Source organism: Melospiza melodia, chromosome 2 (genome assembly GCF_035770615.1).
Source record: "Melospiza melodia melodia isolate bMelMel2 chromosome 2, bMelMel2.pri, whole genome shotgun sequence".
Classification (NCBI taxonomy): domain Eukaryota; kingdom Metazoa; phylum Chordata; class Aves; order Passeriformes; family Passerellidae; genus Melospiza; species Melospiza melodia.
The window spans coordinates 142,952,279-142,979,611 of NC_086195.1; the positions used below are offsets into that span (position 1 = coordinate 142,952,279).

The window sequence follows — 27,333 nt, forward strand, 5'->3', positions numbered from 1 at the left end:
ACAGCAGTGAGCAGGCTCAGGGCTGGCCCAGGGACAGAGGAGTAACAGCAGCACTGGTGGAAAATCCCCAGCCAAGGGAGCTGCAGTGGGGCTCTGCTGGGCCCCTCAGAGCCCAGAACCATTCCAGATCCCCTGGAATGCAGGGAACAAGGTGGGAAAGCCAGAGCCCCTCAGACAGAACCTGCCCAGCGCTCCCAGGCAGCGCCCCCAGTTTGAGTGCACCACAACCAAAGAGCACTTGACAGTGGAATCAAGAGTTCCCCCCAAAGGGAAAGGTGATTGGGCACCAAAGGACCTGCATTTAGACAACAACTGGCCTTTGGAAGCAATAGTTAGACATTAATTGAAGTGCCACCTTGGGCAGGGCGAGGGATGAGGCAGCCACCACCTCCCTGGGCAATCGGCCGTGCCAGCATTTACACCCATAAACTTTCCCTTGTTTTGTCCTTCTCTCCATGCCCAGTTCTGCCACGCTTGCTGCAGATGTGCCACCCTTCAGGAACCCCCCAGGAACCCACCCTGTCCCTGGCACCTGCTCCAGCAGCAGCAGCAGCACAGCTTCCCTGGAAAGCAGAACCACGCGGGCTGGATGCTGCTCCATCGTGTTTGCTTTGCCAAGGGATCCAATTTTAAACACTTCTTATACAAAGGAATATTTCCTTGAGCTCCCAAATCCATACTAAAAGACTCAGCTATCCCAGAAAGTTCAACAGCTGGGATTTGGTAGAGAAAAAGAACCCAGCTCTCCAATTTATGGCACTGCATTGTAAGGCTTGAAAACTTGTGCTGCGAATGCAAGGCAATACAAGAGCAAACTGGAAAATATGTGGAAAGCCATAATTTTGTAAAAGCCATTAAAAGTCTCATTAAGTGACACCATACACAGAAAGCTGAAGAAAATGATTTGTAGAATAAACTGCTACAGAACCAAATGTTTACACAGGGACCTATTCCAAAGTAATTGCATTTTAAATGCTCGTGAGCTTCACACAAAATGCTTTTCAGCAGGGAAAAGCCTCTAGAACCTGTCTGTCCAAGGACTCTTAGAACCTTGTTTAAAATAACCCCAAAAATCCCCTTGTCCATTAAAAAGCGAGTTATTATTGGCTATAAATCCAGGTATACAGAACTGAAAGGAAAATTAAGAAAAAGAAGGCCATGCTCAAAACTTCTCCCCAGTCCTCAGGATGTGTTTTGCAAACTCAGGATGGTAAAACCCACTCGTTATCAAATTTAGGGAGCTGCTATCTAAGGGCAGAGAAAGCAGCAGCTCGAGCACTGGGCTTTAATTTGTGGCAGATAAAGAGCCTGATGCCATAAAAGAGGCAAATCTTTTTTATTAAGCTCTACAGCAAATTAGAAGGAAAAACCCTGCGGACCCCGAGATGTTATGGTCTATTTTAACTTCTGCTGCAGTCTGCAATCTTTATCCATTCTATCAAAGAATTAGACATGCCTAGCAGGCATGATGCCATCTATTCTTTTTTTATCTTTTTTTTTTTTTTTTTTTTTTTGCCAGTTTAGTACTTTTCCTCTCATAAAATACTCTAAGCTTGTCTCCAATAATCCTCCCAAATCTCTAACCCTTGCTGAGACAAGGAAGGCAAAACCCATCAGCCTACAAACACACTTCAGCTTCTGCCTTCCTATTGAGAAATTATTGCACCAACCCCAGTTTCCTGCTCTAAATTCTCATTTTTCCACTCTCCAGTTTTCCACAGGACAAGGAAAGGAAGAGGAGACAGGGTGAAGCACAAATACAAACTAGAGGAGGGGAATGGGGTGTGTTTTATTCAGCTTTTATAAATCCTATGACTGTCATCTCCTGAATGGTTTGCTGGGGAGCGTCAGCAGGCCCACATTTTATTATTCTTTCCTCCCAGAAAGCACAGTCACTTGAAATTCCTGTGCAGTGCTCATGGTTTTCTGCACATCCATAGTAAACAAAACCCAGAGGAGCTCTGGAAAATGAATCCGAGTCCCACTCACGCTGCAAAAAATCTGTGAGTCTCCGTCATCATCCACAGAAACTCCTTCCCTACGTGGGTCTTAAAAATAAAGAGCTCCCACAAAATTCAGATCTGCCTCCATGGAATTGCCAAAAAGATCCAAAAGCTGCATCTTTGCTGCCTGGGATGCCAATTGCAGGTCTGGGATTGCTGCCTCACACGCCCATGGCACACCTGTCCTCAGCAAAAGAAAATCCCAGAAATTCCCAACTGTTGCTTCCCAAAACAAACAGAAAACCCCACCTCAAGATTACCCACCCAACAACGCACGGTTAAAGCAGAGCTTAACATGAAATATAGATCATAGGCATGCTTGTACATTGATTTTACACTGATTTTACTGTCTCTCTGCCCAGGTGGGCAGGTAGCAAGTGCAATCACATCCTGACTTTCTCCTAAAATCAGGTTTACACAAATTTTACCACTAAAAAGTTCCCCATGTGAGGGTGGGAAGGAGCTGGCACAGGTGCCCAGAGCAGCTGTGGCTGCCCCTGGATCCCTGGCATGTCCAAGGGCAGCTTGGATGGGGCTTGGAGCAGCCTGGGGCAGTGGAAGGTGTCTGCCATGGCAAGGGTGGCACTGAATGGGCTTTAAGGTCCCTCCCAACCCAAATCCTCCTGGGATTCCGTGAATTTCCATAAATAAACACAGCCCTGCCACTGACATTTAGGGATTTCGGTGTTTGTGACACAAAAGCAGGAACAAAGTGATTCAGCTGAGTGGAAGGAACAAGAAAGTGACACAATATAAACAGCTCTGGAGAACTCTGCCTGTCCAGCTGGCATTTGAGTCCCATGGAAATAATTCCTAAAAATTCATCCCCACTTTTAAACAGTGACAGATCAAGAATCAGTATTTTTTTTTTAATTCAGAGATTTAAAAGACCACCAACAGGTAAAAAAGCAGACAGGCGGATTTTATTTGTCACTGAAACAGCAATCTTCATCTGCACGGCACGAGAACCCAGCAGCACCCAGAGGGACCAAGGGGTTGGAATTTGGAAGCAGCAGGAAGAAAATACCACAGAGCATGCCAGGAGCTGTTTCCCAGTCAGTCATTCCACACTGAATATTCCGAGGGACTGCAGGTGAGCACAGGTGGGTTTTGAGCAGCAAATATTCCTGTGGACTGAATTTTGGCTGAATATTCCTAGGGACTGCAGGGGAGCAGAGGTGGGTTTTGAGCAGCAGGACTGAGCCCAGCAGATGAGGAGGATGAGGGAGGAGGGAGCAGGAGCAGGGAGAGCGCGGGGAGAGGCTCTGGGAGGCGCAGAGGAAACACAAAGTTCACGGAGCGGAAAGGGAAAGCGGGGCCTCTGCAGATGCCATCAGCCCCAAAGGCAGGGCTGGACACAGACGGAGCTCCTGACCCTGCTGAGGGAGCAGAGGGCTCTCAGAGGGAGGTGCCAAAGCTGTGCTGCCCTCCTGGCAGCCCAACAGGCGCTCTGCAGAGCTGGGAATGCGCTCGGTGTTCCTGAGGAGCACCTGAGGAGCGGGGTGTGCAGTGCCAGCACACCTGGAGCCAGAGCCGGAGGGGACTCTGGGCATGGCAGGTGGCACCCCGGTGTCCCACTTCCCTGCCAAGCTCCCACGGGCAGGCAGTGCCCTGGATGCCACACGCACCTCCGGGCTGGGCACGGCACAGGACCCAGTTCACCCAGCTCAGTTATCATCCCACTTGTAATCATCGCACCGCAGCCCTTCCACTGGGCTGCTGCTCCAGAGCATCCTCACTCTGCTCAGAAATGCTTTCAGCACCTCTCTGCCCTGTTCCCTTATCCCCTGGATCATGGGGACCGGGGAAACTTCACTCGATCCAGCACATTTTCACCCCCTGGGCTGTTCCCTGCTGCAGTGCAGGCTCAGCACGGAGTTTGACAGGTGAGCACCGACCAAAGCAGCTCCACAGATTTCTCCCTAAATCACTGTATCCAGGTTATTCCGTGTACATTTTTCTGCAATTCAGGTTTATCGCTCCAAGGAATATTTTCTGAACAAACTCCAAACACATTTTGCTCCCAGTCCCTTTGTTCCGGAGCATATAAATCCACCTATCCTCATACCTGAGAGTGTATTCCCTTTGTGACAGACAGGAATTTTAATCAGCTGAAGAATATACCCCAAACCCCCCAGAACTGGACAATAACATCTGTAATACTTATCCCACCTTCCCTAAAGTAAAGCACAGGGTTTGGGATGGAAAAAATCCTTCTAAAAACCATCAACATTTGCTTTGGAAAATAAAAAGTTGGGATACACAGCAGGGCAAGTTGGTATTTGCAACTTAGAGGACAAAAGTTAATCAGATTTAACACAAATTTAATGCAAAATACACAATGCTGGCCGATATCAGTCCTTTTAATAACTATGTATGTATAACAAGAATAAATATACACATCATAGTTGTTGTTTGGGTTGTTTTTTTTCAAACAGACTCAACCATAAGGGTCAGGAGAATCCACGAAACAGTTAAAATTCAGAACCAGAAAGAACTGGAGAAAAAAAAAAGAAAATAAGCATTTGGCCTCTTCATACTAATTTCCTTTTTCTTTACATTGCTCAACATCGCTCCTCAATTTGAGTTCTAATCAACAACCACTTCACAGCTCACATTTTATGAAATAATGCAGTTGATGCAATCAAGTCCAGCAAAATGTTTCCCTAAAGATGTTTCCATCATTCACATTCCTTTAAAAAAAAACACACACACACAAAAAAAAAAAGGCTCTGACTTCCTCCATCACTATTTAGCAGCAAAAATAAACACACCACTGCATCTTAAATCATATTCTGATTAAAACAGAAATAGAATCTTTCTGGGGTTTCTTTCTGCTTAGCACAACATGTCTTTGTCCAGGAGAGGGGGAAAAAAATACCCTCAACCTGCTCATTTTTCTGCACTTGACAATAATGAGCAGCAAATACATAAAATCCAGCCTATGGAAATACAAACCATAACCCAAAATCCCATCACCGTGTGCAGTGAGGGGGCAAAAACGCCCCCAAAAACCCAACCCGGTGCAAACCTCTTTCTGCTAATGAATATTTATTTCATTTCCATACTTCCAGGCTCCCCTGCTTTCTATAAAGGACAGGAACCGAGCTCCTTTTTGGCGTTATTCCCCCACAATATAGCGACGGACTTCGCTGCCCTGAACGCCACAATGCCAACAACAGAGCGTGCGAGCAATCGTTATTAAAAAAAAGGGAAGGGGGGGGAACAATCCACATTTTCATATAAAAAACCGACCGGAACAGGCATTTTATCCAGGCAGAGAATCTCACCGCCGCCTTGCATTTCCCAACCTGGACGTCCCTGCTTTCATTCCTGTGGATGCTGCGCCGGCATCCCCCCGCTCCGCGCAGCCTTTAACCATTTTATCCCCGTTTCATCCGCTTTTATCCCGTTTTATCCCCGTTTTGTCCCCGTTCCCCCGGCGGGGCTGCGGGACGGGCTCGGCCCGGAGTTGCCGGCGATGTCCCCGCAGCTCCCGGCCCCACGTGCCCCGGGCACGTTCCGGGGGGCTCGCCCGTCCCGGGGGCACCCCCAGCGCGGGCACCCCGTCCGGGGCTCCGGGGGACGGGCCGAGCCTGGCGCGGGGGGACAGCCCCGGAACGGGGGACAGGGATCGTGCCAGGGGGGCACAGCGGGTGTGGGGGCAACAGGCTGCGCTGGGGGCACCGCCACTGGGGCATGGACGGGGACACACGGCGCGGTCCGGAGATAGGACAGGGGGACGCCCGGCAGAGCCCCGGGGAGATGGGGCTCCGCAGGGACACGGCGGCAGCGGGGGACACGGGGATCAGGGGCTCCCCCCGGCCCGGGGCTCCGCTCCGCGCTGCCCCCGCCCGCGGCTGCGGGATGCCGCCCCGCCGCCCCCTCCCTGCGCAGCCCCCTCCATCCCCGCCGTGCCCGCACGCCGCCACCCCGTTCCCGCCGCTGTCACCCGCCGCTGTCCCCCCTCGCCTTCCCCTCGCCTTACCTGCGGCTGCTCGGGCGGCGGCGGCCCCTGTGCCGGTGCAGCAGCTCTCCCTCTCCCTCTCCTCCTCCTCCTCCTCTTCCCGCTGCTCCCGCAGCCGCCAGCCGGGAATGGGGGGGGTAGGGGGGGCAGTACCACCAGCGGGACCGTTACAGCCGCCGGCGCTGCGGGGACTACAGCTCCCGGCATGCTCCGCGCCCCGCCGCCGCGGCCTGCCGCTGGCCGCTCTGCGCGAGGGGTCACGGGTAGTGTAGTCCATGCGGCCGGCGGGGGAAGGACATAAGGCGACAGGGCCCGGACGGGCGCGGGGCGTGCTGGGAGGTGTAGTACGACAGGGGTAGAGCCACCGGGCATGGCGGGAGTTGTAGTTCAGCGATGCATGACGGGAGCTGTAGTGCGCGAAGGCTGATGGGAGGCAGAAGGCCGCGACGGGAATCCCACCGGGATGCGCCGGGCGGGGCTCCACGGCCATCCGCGAGCTTATCCCGGCTCCGGGACACCCTTCCCGGGTCGCCTGGAGAGCGCAGGGCCTCGGGCCGGGAGCGGGAGGGGAGCGGGGAGCGGCGGGGCCCGGCCGTGCCCGCCGCCCTCACGGAGCGCTGCCCCCCTGCCCTCACGGCCGCAGCCGCCCCTCACGCTGCTCAGGGCAGGACAGGAGTGTTTGGGAAGGGATGGAGAACCCCGTGGGTCTCACTCACGGACTGCCACTCCCCAGATCCCTCACAACAGCGGTTCCGTGTGTTTCGCTGTTGGTTTTGGGGGCGACGTGAGCTGTGGGTGTGGAACGCCGCCCCCGGGAACCGGGGAATGGGGACCGGGATACCCAGGCTCCGATCCCTGCCCTGGGTCGGGATCAACATGCCGGAGGGAACGTCTGTCCTTGTGCCTTTCTCCTGCAGCATTCCAAAGGGACACGCTCAGCTACAGGAAAAGGAGCGTCCGCAGGGATTTTGGGGTGTTTGACCAGGTGCCCACCTGTCCCCACGGTGGAGATGACAGGAACAGCAAATTCTGTCGCCACGTTCAGCTCTGAACCCCCTGAGCTCCCGTCTGCACAGCTCCCTGGAACCTGGGGAGACCCCCTGTGGAAGACAGGGATTCCTGAGACGTGGGAAGAGTTTGGGAAATTACTAAAACGGGGGAGATCCCCAGCATGCAGAGCTGGAGGAAAAACAAACCAGAGGCATCGAAGTTCCATGGATTTTATTAAACAACCCCCAGTTGCTATGGAAAATGGGGGGAAATCCAGGATCTGGCTCTTCTGAGAGTGTATTCCCACGTGGAATCCTCTCCTTTCGCTGGCTGGAAAACATTTCCTGGCTCTTTGGGTCACCATTTCCACTCAAATAATTTATCCTATTTAACATTTTTTAAAAAATCACACCCTAGTTGGCAAAAAATAATAGACAAAGCCCCCCTCAAAATCTCAAAACAGCACTGTTTCCTTCCCAAGAGGAAAACCACAATGGGAAAGTTTTGACAACAATTAATTCCAATTAATGTCTGTATAGAGAGGCAGCCCAAGCCAGTGCATAAATCCAAATTTCAGCCCAAATCCTCAGGGAACTTTTTTCTGGACTTGTGGCAGGACAAAATCTCTGTCACAGCAGGTTTTTCAAACAATTTCCCTGATTCTGGGAACATTCTGCAGCACCAGGATGTTTTGCCACAGCCACGCACAAGGCTGTGAGTGTGGGCTGGCTGAGGAGGTGATTCCCTTTTAACTGCTTTGGGATCATCCAGCAGGCTGCTGGATTAATTTAATTCCTTCTAAAAAAGGAAGTAAAGCCAGCAACGGAGGGAGAGGAGGGGAAAGGGCTTCACACTGAAATACGTGCTGGAATAGAAAACATTTATATATACATATATATAAATAAATAAAGTGTTCAGTGTGCTCAATAAACATCTTTTATTTACAGCTGTCACCTGATTTGTGTCTTGACTTCCCCAAATAATCCAACCTCATGTCCCACAGCCCAGGAGAGTTCTAATTCCAGCAGGAGACAGGACAAGCTTTGATTTTGACCCAGAGGATTCCTCTCTCCACTCGGAAATTTATTTCAGATGAGCACTTTGACGCTTGAAACTTTTCCTGGTTTATTTCGGCATGAAACACCTCCTCAGAGCCATTCTCAGGAAAAAACTGAGAATTTTGGGCATCGCTCCCTGTGCCCAGCTCGGTGCGGGGCAACAGCTCCGCCACGGATTCCCAGATTCGGGCTGGGCACCCGCACTGCTGGATGGAAAGGGGGCAAAGGGGGATTTGAGGGGAGACAGAGCGATGGATGGGAGCGGCTGGATGAGGCATGGACATCCCCGGCGGGCAGCGGCTTTTTGGGGCTAAATCTGGGGAAAGAGGGGCCAGATGTGCGCAAAGCGGGGCCAGATGCGTGCCAGGCGGGTTTTCGGCGGCGGGCAGCGCCGGGGCCGGCCGTGCCGGACTACAGCTCCCGGCGAGCCGCGCGGGCGGGCGGGCGGGCAGAGCCGGAGCCCGGCGGCGGGAGCGGAGCGCAGCGCATCCCGCAGCGGCACCGCCGCCTCCGCCCGGTGAGGGATGCGCGGGGGCACCGGCACGGGGAGCGGGGAGGGGACGCGGCCGCGGGGACGGGGCTCGGAGCTCGGGGTGCTGAGGGGGGAGGAACGGTGCCACGAAATTTGGGTATGGAGGGGGGAAGATGTCAGGGATGCAGGATGAGGGCAGCAGATGCGGGTACCGTGGGTTGTGAGCACAGTGGGATGAGGGTGAGTGCAGAGGGGTGTGCCAAGGGATGGGGGCATCCGCGGGCTGGGATTTCCCGGGGACGTGGCGGTACGGGTGATGGCAGCAGGGCTGCAAACTCCACGGGGAGCTGGATGCTCAGGGGTTCAGGCACTCGGTAAGGCAGGCACAGATTGCTGGGGGGTGTTTGTGCCTTGCCGTGCCCCCGGAGCTGGTGGGAGGTCCCGGAGACCATGCCAGGGTGCCAAGCTCCCATCACCGGGAGCTGGGATTCCCAGTGGATACGGGGGATACAGGAGCCATGGCCAGGGAATTGCTCCTGCCTGCCCCTGGGGTGTTGGCTCTGCTCAGGGACCTGGGGAGCGATGACTTCATGGCCTTATTAAGGACTAATTTCCATCCAGGCAGGCAAAATAAACAAGTGGAGGTGTCGTTCAGCATGGAAAGTTACTGGGGCTGTGGGGAGGCACTGCCTGCTTTCATGGCCAGCCCAGATTTCTGCCCTTACCTCCAGGCCGCTAATCCCTAAATCCCAATGAGATTAAGGCAGGAGGCAAGGTGGCCGCAGTGCTTCCCTACCACGTTTCCCACATGACGAAACCCCGCGTCTGCCCGACCCCGATTAACCCGGGCGCTGAGCTCATCCCCCAGAAACACCGGGAGCAGCAAGGGTGAATCCCAGCCCCGGAGGCTGTGGGGAGGTGGGAGCCATGGCCAGAGGCGGGGGCGAGGCCGGAGCTGCTGTTTCACCTCCGTTGTTGTTCCCATCCCAGCAGATCCAGCGAAGCCCGCGGCAGCCATGGCGCTGGTGAAGAGCGGTTGGCTTTGGCGCCAGAGTAAGTGCCACCCTTGAGCTGTCCGGGTTGGAAGCTCCCCAGAAACACCTGGGGAGGCTTGCTGGGAAGAGGTGGGGTGTGGGGGACACCAGGAGCCCCGAGCCGGGCGGGTAATCCACAGGGAGATTGCGGCGCGGCCGCTCGCGGATTTGCGTCAGCGCAGAGAGAGAGGGGCTGCCTGCCGTGAGGGCACGCACGGCTCCGTGCCCGGGGCTGGATCCGCTCCCGTGCCTCGGCAGGGCAGCACCCAGCGCCCTGACGTCTTTTTTGGCAGCCCTTCCCCACTTACAGCCACCTGCTCACGCTGCCCTGGCTGCTCGTGCCAGGCACAGGTGTCCCAGGAGGGATCCAAGTTTGGGGAATGAGATGGGGTCTTGTGAGCGTGCTGGCTGCATCCCACTGGCCCCGCTGGGCTCCTGCAGCTGCTCCCTGTCCCACCAGGCTCCATCCTGCGCCGCTGGAAGAGGAACTGGTTCGTGCTCTACCTGGATGGCAGCCTGGTTTACTACCACGATGAGACACAGCGGGACATGGACGGCCGGATCCACATCAAGTACAGCTGCCGGGACGTGCGGATCGGCCGCGAGTGCAAAGGTGAGCCGAGCCCCTGCTCCGGGCCCCGCCTTCCCAACCCCATCCCATGTGTGGCTGCACCCCTCTTCAACAAGGCTCCAGCTCTGCACATCCAGCACACCCCCAAAATAACCCATTAATCACCCCAGGCTGCCCCGTGCACCCCTCCTTGCTCCCAGCTGGGAGACCCTGGATGGTCTCTGCCACTGCTTTTCCTGGGGAAGGAGGGAAGGAAGGAGCAAGGAAGGAAGGAAGGAAGGAGGAACTCTCCTCCTGGTTAGTGCTTGTAACAAACAGGATCCCACGGCCCTGACTCATCGCTCGTGTCTCGCACAAACAAGGGAACAAAGCAGCAGCTCGGCGGGCCCCGCAGCCCACGCCGCCGCACAAAGCGCCTTTCAGGGGCTGGGAGCGGCCGTGGGAGCACAATCCCACAGCTCTGCGCTCTCCACATGCTCCTGCCGAGCCTCAGAGGGGGAACACACACAAACCTCAGGGACTGAAGATTTTGCCCTTGCTGGAGCTCATGATCCCGCTCCAGCAATGAGCATCTCCCATTCCTACAAAATTTGGGAGCGCTCCGCCAAGTTCAAAGCAAAAGCAGCTCAGCCTCGTGGGCTCAAGCAGAATTTTGGCATTTTGCTGCCCTTCCACGTTCCTTCTGCCACAGGGGCGGAGGTTTCTGCCCATCAGCTCATTCCTTGTGCTGGCTTTCACCCTGTGAGAGCCTGACCGTATCCTCCACCAGGAGACGGAGCCAAAACGAATCCCAGGGCTAATTCCCATCCAGGCAGGGAATGGCACATTGCTCTTGCGCCAGGAGGGATGTGGAGCCCGGGAAGCTCTGTGGGACACCTCCCGGCCCAGGTGGATCCCAGCCCATCCCTTCATCCCTTGCCTTGCAGACGTGCAGCCGCCCGAGGGGAGGAGCCGCGAGTGCCTGCTGACCGTGGTGCTGCGGGACGGCTCCAAGACCACGCTGTGCGCCGAGAGCGAGGACGACGCCGTGTAAGCGACTTTGCCAGCCCGATTATCCCAGCCTGGAAGGGACCCGGGCTGCAGGAGAGCCCTGGCCTGCTCCCCTTGGCTAAACCGGCCCCCAGCCCCTGTTCTCAAACACACTTGCAGGGCAGAAGGTGCAGGAGGAGATTTGGGGCTCTCACTGAATAACCCACAGCCAAAAGCAGCTGGTTTTGAGCAGTCCATCTCCTGATGGGGGAGTCTCCTCGTGGATAAGAAATCCCCTCTTAGGCTGACTGAGGAAAAGGGTTTCATCATTATTTGGAAATAAAAAGTCTGAATGTGAAGCCCTCACTGGCTAGAGGCAAATTGCTCTTTTTAGCACTGTTCTATTTATTGTTTAGCACAATTCTATTTATTTCTTAAAAAAATTATAAATTAAATTTAAAATAAATTATAAGATTTGAGGTTTTTTTAAAAAAAGAATTTTAAAAGTTAGCAGTGGCAAACATTCAGCTGAACTTGGATGGAGGGATACATGCCCAACAGAACTTCATCAACTGAGCTTTATCTCAGCTGAGTGGAAATTCATCCATTATGTGTTCTTCCCCCCAAATTTAGGTGTCATTTTCCTGCCTGCCCTTATTTTAGCCAGGGCCACCCTGTGGTGGCACCCCGTGCCCATCCCTGTGGTGTCAGGTACCTCCCGGCACATTCCCAATCCCAGCTGCTGGCCCAGCACTCATTTAACAGGGAATTAAAGAACAGTGCCACATTCAGGTCCCTGTGGGGAGGGAGGGGACAATTCCCACCCCTCCAGCACCCACCAAAAATTAGTAACTCTGTTTTATTTGCAGTGCTTGGAAGATGGCTGTGCTGGAGGCTAAATCCACCCCGGTGAGGCTTTGTCCCCTGAGCAGGGACACCGTCCTGGCACGGGATTTGGGATTCTGCATTTGGGCAGGAAGAGGTTACCCCAACCCTGAGCTTGGGGGGCTCCCCAGCACCCACAGTGCAGCCTCAGGGCACAGGGAAGAAGGAGGGGAGGGGTTGGATGCCACCACTGATGGCAGGTGACAGAGCCACGGTGACCCTGTGCACTTGTGGAGCGTGACGGGAGGAGGGTTAGGGTGACAGGGACACAGGGTTATGGGGACACAGGTCAGGACATTGTTAAGGTGACAGGGACACCATTAAGGGGCAGAGTTGATGTGGTGGAACACAGGTAAGGTGACAAGGGCACACAGTTAAGGTGACAGGGACAGTTAGAGGCAACAGGAGCAGAGTTGAGGTGACAGGGACACAGCTAAGATGACAGGGACGATGTTATGGTTATAAGGACACAGGTAAGGGGAATGGGGACACTGTTAAGGTGACATGGGCATGGTTAAGGTGACAGGGACAGGTGAAGGGAATGGGAGCAGAGTTGAGGTGTCAGGAACACTGTTAAGATGACAGGGACACTGTTAAAGTCACAGAGGCACAGTTAAGGTGACAGGGACAGGTGAAGGGAATGGGAGCAGAGTTAAGGTGGCAGGGACACTATTGAGGTGATGGAGACACTGTTAAGGTGACGGGGACACTGTCAAGGTGACACGGACACCATTAAGGTGATGGGGACACTGTTAAGGTGACACAGACACTGTTGAAGTGGCAGGGACACCGTTAAGGTGACAGGGACACTGTCAAGGTGACATGGACACCGTTAAGGTGACGGGGACACCGTTAAGGTGACGGGGACACCGTTAAGGTGACGGGGACACTGTCAAGGTGACACTGACACTGTTAAGGTGATGGGGACACTGTTAAGGTGACACAGACACTGTTAAGGTGACGGGGACACTGTTGAAGTGGCAGGGACACTGTTGAAGTGGCAGGGACCCTGTTAAGGTGACGGGGACACTGTCAAGGTGACGGGGACACCGTCAAGGTGATGGGGACACCGTCAAGGTGACGGGGACACCGTCAAGGTGACACGGACACCATTAAGGTGATGGGGACACTGTTAAGGTGATGGGGACACTGTTAAGGTGACGGGGACACCGTTAAGGTGACGGGGACACCGTCAAGGTGACGGGGACACCGTCAAGGTGATGGGGACACCGTCAAGGTGATGGGGACACTGTTAAGGTGACAAGGAAGGGGCGGAGTCAGGGCGGCCCGAGCACAGGCTGTGCCCACCCTTGGGGCCACTGTCATTCCCCACCCCTGAGCCCCAGCACCCCGTCCCCCCGGGAGCTGAGCCCACAGTGCCCGCCCGCTGCCGCAGGTGCACGTGTACGACCCCTACGACGACGACTACTACCAGACGGTGCCCCTGGACTCGCACCAGGCCGCCTACATCAGCTCCGGCCACTACGGCCCCCAGTACGGAGGTGGGTGCCCCGCTGGCCCCGGGGAGGGGTGGCCGAGGCCACGTTCCCCTGCTGACACCCTTTCCCCGCAGCTCCCGGGGTGACCCACGTCATCGTGCGCGAGGATCCCTACCGCGTCTCCGGGGACCAGATGGCGCTGGGGCTGCTGGCCGGGGCCGCCACCGGCGCCGCCCTGGGCTCCTTCATGTGGATGCCCTGCTGGTTTTAGTGGCTGCCCAACTGAGCCACGGCCTCCCTTCGCTCCCCAGCCCTGCCCTGGACCCTGCCCTGAGCGCCCTCAGCCTCCCCAGAGGGACAGACTCCCACACGTGCCCTGCTCCCGGCCCCAGCTTCTGCATTAAACATCCCCCACGTGCTTCAGAGCCTCCCAAAACCCTCTCCAGAACCCCACAGCACCCAATTCCCATCAGCAAAGGTTCCCTGGGCCATTAGAAGAGCTTCCCCATCCCAAATCTCCACAGGGAGCCGGCTGCAGAAATTCCGGGTTTGGGAGAAGGGGAAAGTTTAATTCTTTTAATTTAATTTGGGGGGAAGCGGCTGGATCTTTTTTGGCTGGGTGAACCCCACAACGCAGAGGCTTTTAAGGGAATTTTTGGCAGCAGAGGGCACCACAGGGATGCTCAAGAGGTGGATGAAAGATTAAGGAGGATGAAACCCTTTCCAGGATTTCTACCCCTTTCCAACATGCACCGGTCCCCTGGGCCTGGCCAAGTTGGAGAAATGGTGCAAAACCCTCAGGAACTGGAGTTTAAACCTTGGGAATGAGGCTGAGAAGAGCCCAGGGAATATCCCAACCTCTCCAGCCAAGTGGGAGGGACACCCAGCATCCTCAGTTTCACCCTGATTTTTGGGATGGGCAGAAGGGCAGCTCTCCATGGGGACCAGGGAGCCTTTCTGGCAGCCAAGCTGGGATCTTCACAGCAGGGATTTGGGATTGAGGGGACACAGCAGGGACCTGGTCAGGCCAGGGGACAAGCAACACTCAGGGTTTTGGTTGGGCAATGGAAGAGGTGAGGAACAGCTGCCCAGTGCCACCCCTAGAGCCAGGATGGGACCCTGGAACCACGACTGACATTGAGTTTAGGAATTACAGCCCCACAGCTGGATGGGAAACCACCAGTGACACCAGCACCCCAGCCTGCTCCTGCCTTTAGGTCAGTTCCTGTGCCCATCAGGGGACTGGGATATCCCACACACCATCCTCATCCTCTCCTGCATTCCCTGCCTCCCTGCTGCTGCGCACCCGCTCCCGGAAAGGGGAAAAAAATACAAAAAAACCTCTTTGAATTCTAATAAAGGCACTGAAAAACCAGCCCTGGCCTGAGGGTGAGTGAGGATGAGGAGGGAACGCTCTGGGGGTGGGAAGGATTGTGTCCCCCTGCAGCGCTGCCCAGGGCTGTCACCAGCTCCTCTTGTCCTCCCTGCCTTTCCAGCAGGACAGGGGGATTCTGTCCCTGAGCCCAGGTGAGACCCACCTGCAGCCCTGGGGACACAGCAGGAACAGCAGAGAGCCCAGAGGAGGCCCCAGAGCTGCTGCAGGGCTGGAGCCAGGCTGGCAGAGCTGGGGGTGCTCACCTAGAGAGGAGAAGGCTCCAGGGAGAGCTCAGAGCCCTGGCAGGGCCTGAAGGGGCTCCAGGAGAGCTGCAGAGGGACTGGGGACAAGGGGGAATGGCTCCCACTGCCAGAGGGATAGATGGGATATTGGGAAGCTTTTCTGGTCAACCTGTGCCAGGGCCTCACCACCCTCACAGAGAAGAATTTTACTCTATTTGCCAATCCAATATCCATTTTATGGTTCATGGGCCAAGGTGAGACACACTGGGAGATGGAAAGATCTGGAAACTTGTTACCAATAGCAACACAACCTAGAAACTGTCTGTCCTTCCCACGCCATGTCCAGCTGCTGACCTGTAAAGCTCCTTTTGCCAAGCTCACAGAATTTCTAGGTTGGAAGAGACCTTTAAGCTCAGACCCCAAGCTCCTCATCCCTGCAGTACCTGGACATCCTGGACAGTGTTCCTGCTTCTCTCCTGCTGTGCTGCTCTCCCAGAGATCCAGGGACATGGAGCAATTCAGGCTGGAGCAGCCTCCAGCAGCAATTCCCGGGGTCTTCATGTAGGCCCTGCACTAGGGAGCTAAATGAAGCAGCAATTAAATATAAATAATTTTGGAAGCACAAACAATTGATCCACAGCCCAGAAAAGCCTCAGCAGGGGCTTCCCAGGAGCTCGTGGTGCCCGAGAGTGGCACTGGGTAGGAGCAGAGGGACCAGGAGTGCCGAGGGACAGGGATCAGGGCTGACCTGCTCCATGCCCAGCTCGCAGCACTCCTCTCTCCCAGCAGGGAGAGCTGCTGAAGCTCCAGAGCCCCTCGGAAAAACGGGACCCGCAGTAAGGAGCAGGCACGAGCCTTTAGAGCCCAGCATGGCCACAAAGTGCCTGGAAAATGAATCCCACAATTTCCCATGGCACAGGCGTCAGCTGGGGGCCGCACCGGGCTCCAAACCCACTTGTCTGGAAATGGAGCAGCTCAGGAAATGTCAGGACCAAACCTCCAGTTTCCACACAGCCCCCCTTCCCAAACTGGGATAAACACAATGCCAAACCACCAGTGCTGGGAGCATGGATAAATCCTATTTTCTCCCTTCCCTGCCCTGTACCCAAGGAGCCACTGGCTGTGGGAGAGACACTTCAGCGCTTTAATTAGCAGTACCTTTAATCAAGCCTTTAATAACATCCTCGTAGCAGACGTGCTCTCCGGGTGGCCCACAGCGAGCACTCACAATGGCTCTAATTTATACCCAAACCCTCAGAAACAGGTGGCAAGTCTGGAAAATTCCATTTGGAAACAGCAGCAGCAGGGCAGGGCTGTGGGGCAGCAGGAGCATCATCACCTGCAGCCCTTCCCTACCCCTCATCCTCCCGGGAAGGGCAGAGCTGCAATTCCACAGGAGTTCCATTCCCAACATCAATGGCAGCCCAGGCTTTCCAGCGTCCATCTGGGCAGTCAGCTCCATCCTGCTCCTACAAGAGGATCCTGAATATTTTATAAAAATCCACGTTTGACTTCACCACACGCTCAGACCAGGGTGGGGAAGGGGAAAATGGTTAAAGAAGTGGGGGGAAATAAAATCAGTATTTTTGCCAATTGACGAAAAAATCCCTTAAACTGATGAAACAACAATTCCACTGGTGAAAGCCCAAGCCCAGCACTGGAAAGGCAGAGGGAGAGCAGCAGAGGAGGAGGCAGCGCAGATGGGAGGCCCGGCTGTGTGCAGCTGCCTCCGTGACTGCCGGCAGCCCCGCCGCAGCCCGCCCGCCCCATTCATCCTCCTCGGGGCTGGGACATGCCCAGCATGGCAAAAGGGGCGGCTGCAGCAGGCAGGGAGAGCCCCTGCACTTTGGACTGCCGGGACTGGGGAGCTGGAAGCACAACCGCAGCCAGGGCATGCTCGGCTCGGCTGCCGCAGCAGCTCTGCAGATGCTGCCAGGTGGGTGCTGAGGCTCCTCCGGCCTGGGAAAATCAGGGCTGATCCCACCAGCCAGCAAAGGAGCCAGCAGCACCTTCCAATCTAAATCAGACAATCCCTCCTGGATTTTGGAGCCGGGCTGGAGAGGGAGCTCCACCCAGTGCGGCCATGAGCGAGCGGCCAGGAGCGCCCTCGGAGCTGGTGGGTGCTCCCCACCCGTTCCCTGCTCCACAGCAGCTCAATCCAGAGCCCTCCACCAGAGGGAAGCTGGGAATCGGGACACCAGTGTGAGGTGAGAGTCCCAGGGCTACCCACAGCAGCAGCCACGGGAACTGAGGAGGTGAAGGTGGCGTTTGCAGAGGCTCCCAGCCAGGGCAGCACCTGGAGGTGCTGGCTACAGGGAACAGAAGTTCCCCCAGTGACAAAAACTTCCAGGAACTCATCTCCACCACACAACTGTTCCCATATCCCTAATTCCAGCACTACCTTCCAGTTCCACAACCCATTTATTCACGGTCCTTTTAACAGTGAAGAACTTGACCAAGAGACCGAGGTTTGGGCACACATCGAACCCAGGTAATTCCCCTTCCCTACCGGATGGGGCTTGGAGCAACCTGGGCTAGGGGAAGGTGTCCCTGCCCTTGGATGCTCTTTAAGGTCCCTTCCACCCACCCAAGCTGTATTGCAGGATCCTCTCTGTCCCTCAGTTAAGCAGAGGGTAACTCACCCATGTATCACTCACCTCCCGGCCCCACAGAGCCGGCTGCATCTCCAGCAGGAGGAGGATCCTCCCCAGGGAAGCTGGGCTGGGTGCACCGTGTGCCAGGGAGCCGAGGCGGGGCTGGGGCCGCACAAGGGGAGCGGAGGCAGCGGCTGGATGCACGGAGCAGGAGGGGAGAAGGAAGGCACAGCTCAGCCGGCACGGGCCGGGCTCCATCCCCGGGGCGCTGCAAACAACGGCAGAGACAGCGCAGCAACAGCAAACACAGCCCTGCAGCACCCTGCATGCCTTCCTGTGCTACAGAGCCCCCCAGAACTCCTGCTGCAGCACTCCTGCACGCCTTCCTGTGCTACAGAGCCCCCCAAAACACAGCCCTGCAGCACCCCTGCCACAGAGCCCCCCAAAACACAGCCCTACAGCACCCCTGCACGCCTTCCCTGCCACAGAGCCCCCCAAAACTCCTCCTGCAGCACCCCTGCCACAGAGCCCCCCAGAACTCCTGCTGCAGCACCCCTGCACGCCTTCCCATGCCACAGAGTCCCCCAAAACTCCTCCTGCAGCACCCCTGCACGCCTTCCCTGCCACAGAGCCCTCCAAAACACAGCCCTGCAGCACCCCTGCACGCCTTCCCTGTGCCACAGAGCCCCCCAAACTCCTCCTGAGCACCCCTGCACACCTTCCCTGCCACAGAGCCCTCCAAACTCCTCCTGCAGCACCCCTGCACGCCTTCCCATGCCACAGAGTCCCCCAAAACTCCTCCTGAGCACCCCTGCACGCCTTCCCATGCCACAGAGTCCCCCAAAACTCCTCCTGCACGCCTTCCCTGTGCCACAGAGCCCCCCAGAACTCCTCCTGAGCACCCCTGCACGCCTTCCCTGCCACAGAGCCCCCCAAACTCCTCCTGCAGCACCCCTGCACGCCTTCCCTGCCACAGAGCCCCCCAAAACTGCTCCTGCCCCACAAGAGCCTCCCCTGAGGAGCTGCTCCTCCTGCCCGCGCTGCGCTGCACTGCACATGCCGAGAGAAGAGAGGCAGAGCTTTCCAATGAGACAGGTATTTATTTAGTTCAAGCACTAAGGATTTGTTCTCTTGTCGTTGTTGGTTCATATTATCAAACAGAGCTGAGGTACCAGTGACATTCCAACATGAAGAAAAGCAACCTTTTTTTTCCCCCCTTACACAATTTCTTCAACTACTTTTACAAAGACAAAACGTGAGGCATGGAATAGCTGCATGATGGACTGTACAACGAGCAAGCCAGAGCAGGGAGGAGAAAAGAAACAGAGCCGAGACCTTCGCTCAGAAAATGGCACAAAAATCAGCATTAAGAACATCTGTTCCCATGGCTCCACTGGCCACACCCACAGAGTGAAAGAAAATCAAAATCTAAAACCTGACAGACGGATGGTGCGAAAAAACCCAAACCAAACAATGAATCTAAAGGCCACGCTGCTGCTGTGCTCACCTTGGCAGTGTGCTTTCTCTGGAGAGCTGGGGTGAGCACTGTTAGGCAGCACAGGTACCAGCAAGGACGTGCACTGAACATACCTGGCCGTGCTCCTGCAGCCCCCTGGCCGTGCTGAACACGGAGCTGTGGCAATGCTGCTCTCCACACCTTTGTTTCCAGCGAGTTCTGGACAAACCTGCTCTCAGGTCTCCCAGGAAAAGCGTCCAGGCTGCTGGTCCATCACAGCCCGAATGGGCTAAGCCAGCTCCTTAAATCCAGGGCTTAAAGCTTGGGACTGTGGGAAGCAGAGGGGGCTGGTTCTATCAGGAGCAAGGAAAAAAAAAAGGATGTGCTCGTGGGGAACAGCCAAATGAGGACCAACAGAAGCTGCACGGAGAACCAAAGGAGAAAAAAAGCAAACCAAAGCAAAGGAAGAAGCAGCAGGATGAAGCATTTCAGCACGGTTAAGAACAGTACAACAAAGGAAAAGCAGCCAGGTTTCCTTCCCCCAGAGAGTTTCTTTTAAATAAAGAATGATCCTTTGTCACATATCATTGATGTTTATTTCAAGACATGCCACGTCAAAAAAATTCGCCTTTAATATTGCATTAGAAAAGCACTTTTACATCTCGTTCTGCCTTTAAGTTATTGTTGTGCAGAGTTGCTAGAAACCCAGGGCAGGGCATGAGCCTGGCATTCACCTCAGGAATGAACAACTCCAACTCTTTTATGCCCGCTTCCTGGGGAAAGTGGTGGTGAGGACGATTCCCTTCCTCTCCCCCAGGTGGTTATTTTAGATGGTAGAGAGAGGGGCAGAAGAGAACCAAGGAGGAGCCTGAATATTCCCTTGCAATTGTCCATTTAATCCACAATCGCAACACAGACTCGAGAATTCCTTCCTGCACTGTAACTCGGCCAGAGTCGCCCAGCAAACAATGTATTTACAATTGTGTTTATTAACTTACACAGCAACTTCACAATGACTAGTAAAGATTAAAAGGGTGCACTTCTAGTGTGTCTCATTCCGTGTTTCTCGGGTAGCTACATCTCGCAACATCAGCAAAGCTCTACACAGATTCCTCAGCCAAAGGAAAAACAACAAAATCAGCATTGGAAAGAGTAAAAAAAAAAAAATTAAAGCCAAGAAATAAATACCAAAGAAAAAAAAAGGGTTAATTGTGAGCCTAATTCCATAGAAAACTAAATTACTAACTATTTCACCAAACTATACAGCTCTAGAGAACCCAACTAAACCAACTTGGAAGACTAAACATAATAAAAAAAAGAAAAGAGCTAAAAAATAAAGGCATAAATCTGCATAATCAGGAGTTGGTTTCCATCTTACTCAAGTCCCTCCCTTTCCATCTAAGATGCCTCAACTAGGATTCTGCAGGCTCAAAGTAAACACCCCTTCCCCACGGACCTATGGCCACGCTCTGAAAGAGCGGGTGCCATTCCCCCTCTGCTGGGGCAGCCAGCTGCTCTTCCCTCTTTCTCCCAAATCTCCAAGGTTTCAATCGGCTCTGGCAGGTTTTAGTGCCAGTCCTGATTTCAATACTTCCCCTAAAAAAGCAAAGAAGCAAAATGCTTTCTCTTCCAAACAGCTGAACTGTTATGTTCCCATCTCTTGGGCAGTAATAATTCACTTCATTGGTGCTCTACTTAAAAAGGACTAAAAAAAAAAAAATGCTCTGAAAACTCATTTTGCACTCGAAACATTATTTCCCTGTTTCCTGCAAGTGTTTTGCTAATGCACATCCACCCTTTCCTTCCCCCCCAAATCCTCCAGAAGCCACTCATCCCAAAGAGCCCGTCCGTATTCCCAGTAATGCTTCCTTGGAAACGTGTCCCCGCTGCCTCGGCGACAATTCCCAGCTCCAGAGCCAGCAGTGTCCAACCCCTGCTAAGGCCAGGCTGGCTCTGGACACCAGGCAGACTTGCAATTAAGAGCTTGGGGTTAATTTGTGTTTAATAATTATAAGCCTTCAACCCTCGGCATCTGCTGCCTCCCCCCGTGATTGCGCCTGCTGTCTACACATTCCCAGTTTCTGAGAGAAATTCCAATGGGTCAGATTTGCAAGCCTTCTTCTGCACATACATCTCATCTAGGTCCAATTCCAAACTTACTCAGTTGCCATCATTTCAAAGTGCAATATCATAACATATTAAAAAAGGAACAAATATTAAGAAATTGTACCTATTTTTTTGTTTGGATTTTCTTCTTGTTTTTTTTTTCTTTTTTTTTTGCTTTTGTTTTTTTTTAAAGTTATACCTAGAATACGGTGGAATATTTTGGCTTTTTTTTTTCTTTTCTTATAAATAATGAAGACACTGACATTTTTTTTGGTGTGTGTGTGTGTGGGGTGTGCTTGTGAAGCTAAAGATCATCTCCACGAGACAGCCAGCGATGATGAACTGCGATACGTTATTACGGAAAGGGGAAGGTTCAAGCCAATATTCACACTGCAGTCAATGAAGAGGACAGGGAGGGAAAGCAGTGATGTTCTGGAGAAAGGTGGAAGCCACATGGTATTAGCAGGAACAGCCTCCTTCACTGACAGGCTGCTCTTGAGGCTTTTCCAGTTTTATGTCAATCACTGGAAGGAGGAAGTTAAGGCAAACAGATCTCCAACTCTGTTTCCCTACCAAGAGCGGGATTTGGAATGGCATTCTCAGTGCTTCCTGCTGAAATACTGACAAAGACCAGCTCCAAAGGAAAGGTTTCTCACCTGCCCCTCCTGCCCTGGCACTGGCACATGAAACTTGCAGCAGAAACAATGTCAGACCCCAATGTTTGTGTATAACCAGTCTGCTCTCTTGCTGTGGGAATTCGATGCATGGATCCACTGAAAGGTCCAATCACTGCTTCTGCAGAACCACAGAATCACTCAGGCTGGAAGAGCCTGCTGACATCTCCAAGTCCACCTGCTCCCCCAGCACTGCCAAGGCCACCAGCATCTCATGTCCCCCAGTGCCACATCCACAGGGCTTCAGATCCCTCTGGGAATGGGGCTCCATGACTCCCTGGGCACCACTGCACACCGTGCCACCCCAACCTCCTCACCAAACCTCTCTGCTCCCCAGCAGGCAGCACAGCCCTGCCACCAGCCTGCACTCCCCCTTGCAGGGACAGCTGATGTCCCACAAGGTAACTGCAGAGCTGGCTGCTCACAGCCTGCCTGTGACAAGCGACTCCCTCTGCAGCAGGGCTCAATTCCCAGCGGATGCCCTCCAGCTACAGCCTCCCAGAGCCCTTCCCAGGAGGAGCTTTGAATGCTAATCCCCAGCTCAGAGCTGTTCACCACAAGGCTCCAGCCTTGCCCTTATCACAGAACACAGAGGCACGGAGATCGCACAGCTGGTGCTGCCAACTGATTTCTTCAGGGGGTTGAAGCTGCTTTTTAAAGAGGTTTGGAGAAAATAAACATGGAAATTGGAACAGAAGACAGGCAATTAATCTCCTGTGTTTGGTCCACTTGGCTGATTTAAAGCTTAAAGTGTGTTTAAGTTGGAGATCTTGACATGAGCCTTGCCAGCTTCGTCTCAGAGCACGAATGGGTCAAGATCCTTGAACCCCCCCATGTTTTGCAGAAGTGCCCCCGTTAATCCTAATGCAGCAGCCTGGGAGAGAGGATTCCATCCATCCCTGCTATCTGCAGGCAGCCCAATTCCCAGAGCCCTAAATGCACTCCCATTAGGGACTGCTGAGCAAACTCCCTGCCTGTACACTCTACCCCCTCATTAATACAGATTGTTGCTCATTAACCTTTTGGGGACCTGCATAACAAAATATTTCTGATCACTCAAGTCCCTACCACACAAAGCTTGTGCAGCTGCAATCCCCAGCTTCCCAAACCTTCTTTTCCCCATGAATCAGATGCTCTGATGGAATTTCAATGCTAGGTCCCACAGTTCCTGAGACCTCCTTCAGCCAAGGCACAATTTCTCCCCTATTTACCAGCTCCACGATCCCCGCTGCAAATAAAACCAGCAATCCTGGTAAAGCTGCTATTCCAAGCACACCCACCTGGCCAGCTTGGTGATTCCAGTGTAGCCATACTGCTTTTCAAGCCTTTTCCACCCCTGCTTTCCCCTGGCTGAGACAGACCCCATCAGCTGAGTCTGAGATGCTGCCTGGGGTCCCAGGCTGCCCTGGGAGTTTATGGGATCCCCATCCTTGGAGATTTCCCAAGTTTCCCTGAATGTGACCTGGAGAAACGGGCTCAGTTTGGGAGTCAGCCTCGCTTTGAGCAGGAGGATCAGAGAAGGGGCCTTCAGAGGTCCCTTCCAGGACAGTTTGGTTTGGATTCAGTCAGTCAGGTCTGCAAGAACCACAGGGGTTTTTGTTCAGACCTCTTGGCAGCTGTTTCCTCCCACCTTTCACACACTCAAACACCAAGCAAAGAATCCTTTTGGATCACCATTCCTCCCTTGCTTCCCTCTCCACCCTCAGCCTTCCAACCCACCCATCCTCCTTGCTCAGCTCGCAGGTTACTTGCCCCCGTTCCCCCTCTCTCTGGGATGTCCAGGAGCTGAGTGAGGGCTGCAGAGGATTCTCCTGGTGCAGGGTAATGCCTGGCACAGGCACAGAAAGGATACTGTCTTCTCTACTTTTGTCTTGTGTGCTTTCCATCCCGGGCAAGGCAGCTGCCACACGTCGGAAAAGCTGCAAAGAACCACAGAGGGAACAGATGAAAACAACGGCTCCCCCCGGCTGAGGCAGCTCAAACAATGATCCAACACATCCCCAGCACTATTTGCACTGCTCAGCCCCAAAATCCCGACACCAAACATCACCTTTCTTCCCAGAAAAGGGCAGAGCACAGCTCTTGTCAGTGGAGATCAGGGAGCTGTGTGCAGCAAACCTCCTGCACCTTCCCTGCAAACAAGATGGGAGGGATCCAGCATTTCACCCCATACCTGCCATGCATGTCCACAGACCCAACAGCCTCCCCAGGGCAGGTGGGAATTAGATTTCCACACTTCCCCAGAGGATTTCAGAGGAGCATGGACAAGCTGATGAAGGCAAACACACCATCCAGGAGTCTGTCACCACATCAGCCCTGCTGACACACATGGAAGAGTGTCTAAAATGGGATCTATGGAAAGGATTTCTCCCAAGCCTCACCTATCTGTGGCTCAGGTTCCTATGGAACAGAAAAAGGAACGCAGCCAAACCTAATCCTCATCACTTGGTGCCCACTCCATGGATTTCCTATGCCCACATTCAGGACAAAAAGCACAGAACAAAGGCATCCAAAGCCTCTCACTTGCACACCACCTCCATTTTCCCAGCAAGGTCTGAGTTCCAAACTCTCCTCAAGGTTTTATTCCACTTGAAGGAGGCGAGATGGAACAGGACCAATTCCCTCTCCTGCATTTCCTACCTCTGCCCCTGAGGTTCAGGCTGGTAATTGCCACCACACAGCTTCTCCTGGGCCCTCTGGGTGAGGACCCTGTGGACAATGCAGGAGAAGTGCCCTGGGTCCAGCTGCCTGTCCCCCTGCCCAGGATACTGTCCCTCCATCACGTCTTCCCTGTGCATCCCTGGATCCTGCGGCTCTGACGTCAGGCCTGGCGTGTTCCTCTGCTGTCCTGCCTCTCCTCAAATGACACAAAGCTAAACCACTTATTCCCAGTGACCCACTTTGCACAGAAAACCCAGCCAAGGCACTGCCAGCCTGTTTACATCAGGGCTGTGGGTACCCGAGCAGCCCTGGGGGTCCCTGCCCAAGGGCTTTCCCCATTTGGGCTCTCCCAGTGTCCCAGTGATGCTCCCACCTTCCTGAGGTCACACTGTTGGCCTTACAGCCCCTTCCAAGCTCACCACAAGCAAGCCCCCAGGTCTGTCTGGGATCTTTCTTGGCAGCAATCTGGCACACACTGCAATCTGAGCCAAGGATGGCTCTGAGAAGTCGGGACTCGATGTAAGTCCCTCATTGCAGCCAACAGTTCCAAAGTAAAAAAGCCCAGTACGCCTCCCTCTGTATTTCTGTGGACCTCTGCCATTAACCTGGACCTTCCAGCCTCCCTGGAAACCTCAGGGAAATCCTCACAGGCCGACCAGGAAGCAACAAAACTCCAGATGTTAAACTCTACCTAAAGCAACAGCAGGAATGCCCACATGCAGGAAGGGTGAGGAGTCTTTAAAAAATCCTCAGCTGATGGAACCGACTGGAATTCCTGCATTTAAACAACAGTGCTGACAGAAAGGCTATTTAAAATGCAGTAATCCTTTCTTTACATTAAGACCAGGAATAAAATGATGCTTTTAGCAGCATTTCTCCCCTAAATTATCGGACTAAAAATAGGAATTTGGCAACTAAGAAAAATCAACTTTATTTCTTATTAACCTTCTGCTTATCAGCCCCAGCATATGTGAATAAATCCAATTAGGGAAACTTCCTGATGGTTGGAAAGCAGCCTTCCCACAGGGCCCTCTGAGCTTCCTGGTGCTGTCAGCCCCGAGCCAGTGTGTGTCTGTACAGACATGTACATGTTTCAATGTTTGTGTGGGTATAAAAACACAAGTATTGATGAGCATCCAGGACTTTTTTTCCAAGGCAGGAGTTAAATGCAGCAGCTGAAAGACTAAAAGCCACACAAACTCTTTCAGCGCTCAACTCTGCAATCTGCTTGCTGATATAAACTCTGGAAAGAAGCCTCATCTCTCACCATCAGTTTCAAGTCATTTGCCAAACTGTGCCTTGCCTGCTGCTCCAGCCAATAAATCCCAACAGATCAGGGTCACAAAGGACTGCAGGCACAAACCAGTTTTCAGCAACATGGAAAGGACAGGAGGATCGCTGTCCAGATGGAAAAGCTGGGCAAGAACCCTGCTCCCCAACACACGGCAAACAAAAATCTCTCCCTAATTCTCATTCTCTGCAACTCTGAGGGTAATTCCTGCCCATCAGATGGGTAAGAATCAGAAGACAGGAGAAAGGCCAGCTCTGTGAGAACAGGGTCACGAGGGGCTGTGCTCAGAGAGCTGCTGCCGTGAGAAAGTTCTTCTGCCAAGGCCCACATTCATCCCTGGCTCTTGCAGGGCCAGCGTGGAGTGTGCCAGGAGGCAGCAATTCCAGGGCCCTCCCTCCCCTCTCTTTCTACAAGACAGCAAAATGAACCCTGACATATTCTGGGCATGAAATCCAGGGACTAACAATAAGATTCCCTGAACTACAGAGCGCCGAGACAGAGCAGAATCACAAAGTCTTTGAAAGCTCAGTCAGGGCTGACAGAACGAACCACAGACTACAGTTCTCTGCATTAAAAGGAGCAACTTATCTACTTCTCTTCCCAGCTTAAGGCTCCCCTGGCAATCAGGCTTTGCAGGATCCCAAAGCCAGTCTTTTCCCCTCTGCTGCACTGGTTTAACCCTACAATAACACCACCAATGCTTTTATTCCCTAATATCCACTCATTTTTCCTTCAACACCCCCTGCCCAAAGGTGAGGAGGAACAGTAAGTGTGAACGGCTTTGAGGACTGCAAACAGCTCTGCAGTCACAGGTCCAACAGCAGGCAGCAGTGAGGTGCCATCCTCAGAGCTCTCCCCTTTCCCGACTCAGGGAATGGCAGGAAAAGCCTGGCAGCAGCACCATCCCCTCTGCCTCTGCTGGGAGAGGATGCTGGCACTGGAATAGCTCCAGAAAACCCTGGCACTGGAATAGCTGCTGCTGGAAGTACAGAGCATCTCACCTACAGGGGTCCAGCACAAAGGCAGGCCCTGTGCATCTGCAGCACAGCTGCAGGGAGCTGCAGGCAGTGCCCTTCCCTCTTATCTCTTCCAGCAGAAAAGCACGAACCAGAAGCTAAAAGCAGCACCAAAGGACAAAAGGCCCCTGGATTCCCACTGTGGAGTCACAGCCATTCCCTCCCCGAGCAGGACAAGAAATTCAGCTGTTTCTGGATGAAAATTCTGTGTGAAGATGAACTGAGACCGTGATTGTTCTGCAGGATCAGAATATATTGTGGAGAGAAGTTATCAGTTATGGGAAGGTCAAATTTGCATTCAGCTTATCAAGGATTTCACATAGGTTATGGGAAGGGGACCCATTCTGCAGTTGTACTTTCCCATTTCACTGGGAGAGAATTTATTGCTAAGTTCTGAAATAAATTCACACCATTTAGCAGAGAAGCTGCAAGGAAATAGGGAGCTGTCTAAGTGGTGGTATTGAAGGTCTTATCCTTTGATAACTGCTTAAACAACTGCTTATTAAGGCAATAAAAATGAGTTACAAATA

The 27,333-nt window shown here is 53.7% G+C and overlaps 3 protein-coding genes across 11 annotated transcripts in view; 1 reads left to right on the plus strand and 2 right to left on the minus strand.

Annotated features, from left to right (window-relative positions):
* The window catches only part of FAM168A (family with sequence similarity 168 member A), a 123,606-nt gene extending 117,556 nt beyond the window's left edge, over positions 1 to 6,050 (minus strand). For 5 of the 6 annotated variants that reach the window (XR_010026884.1, XR_010026883.1, XR_010026886.1 and 2 more), the window contains exon 1: positions 5,259 to 5,372. The gene's annotated coding sequence lies outside the window, so the exon portion shown is untranslated. Of the gene's footprint in view, positions 1 to 5,258; positions 5,373 to 5,991 lie in introns of those variants that run through there. The other variant, XM_063150239.1, reaches the window with a different exon arrangement.
* Positions 6,051 to 8,460: 2,410 nt separating this feature from the next.
* On the plus strand, positions 8,461 to 14,763 carry PLEKHB1 (pleckstrin homology domain containing B1). 3 transcript variants are annotated; one of them, XM_063150240.1, is made up of 7 exons: positions 8,461 to 8,535; positions 9,481 to 9,543; positions 9,985 to 10,137; positions 11,022 to 11,124; positions 11,934 to 11,973; positions 13,346 to 13,451; positions 13,523 to 14,763. In XM_063150240.1, the coding sequence occupies exons 2-7, from the start codon at positions 9,507 to 9,509 to the stop codon at positions 13,657 to 13,659; spliced, it is 576 nt and encodes a 191-aa protein (XP_063006310.1). In that variant the 5' UTR covers positions 8,461 to 8,535; positions 9,481 to 9,506; the 3' UTR covers positions 13,660 to 14,763. The 3 variants fall into 3 exon arrangements, with proteins under 3 accessions (XP_063006310.1, XP_063006311.1, XP_063006312.1); XM_063150241.1 differs by having other exon boundaries at positions 8,480 to 8,535; positions 9,484 to 9,543; XM_063150242.1 differs by lacking the exon at positions 8,461 to 8,535 and adding an exon at positions 8,711 to 8,730.
* A 3,916-nt stretch (positions 14,764 to 18,679) lies between these two features.
* Positions 18,680 to 27,333, minus strand: part of RAB6A (RAB6A, member RAS oncogene family) — a 42,914-nt gene continuing 34,260 nt past the window's right edge. For both annotated transcript variants that reach the window (XM_063150244.1, XM_063150243.1), the window contains exons 7-8: positions 23,688 to 23,754; positions 18,680 to 21,685 (exon numbers count right to left, since the gene is read on the minus strand). In XM_063150244.1, the coding sequence (XP_063006314.1) occupies positions 21,621 to 21,685; positions 23,688 to 23,754 (132 nt within the window). In that variant the 3' untranslated portion in view covers positions 18,680 to 21,620. The remainder of the gene's footprint in view (positions 21,686 to 23,687; positions 23,755 to 27,333) is intronic.

Bases quoted from the DNA above. Each gene is read 5' to 3' on its own strand.
- PLEKHB1 (XM_063150240.1), top strand. From the start codon at position 9,507: ATGGCGCTGGTGAAGAGCGGTTGGCTTTGGCGCCAGA. The intron at 10,138-11,021 runs GTGAGCCGAGCC...CTTGCCTTGCAG, and splicing joins GATCGGCCGCGAGTGCAAAG to ACGTGCAGCCGCCCGAGGGG. The intron at 11,125-11,933 runs GTAAGCGACTTT...TTTTATTTGCAG, and splicing joins GAGAGCGAGGACGACGCCGT to TGCTTGGAAGATGGCTGTGC.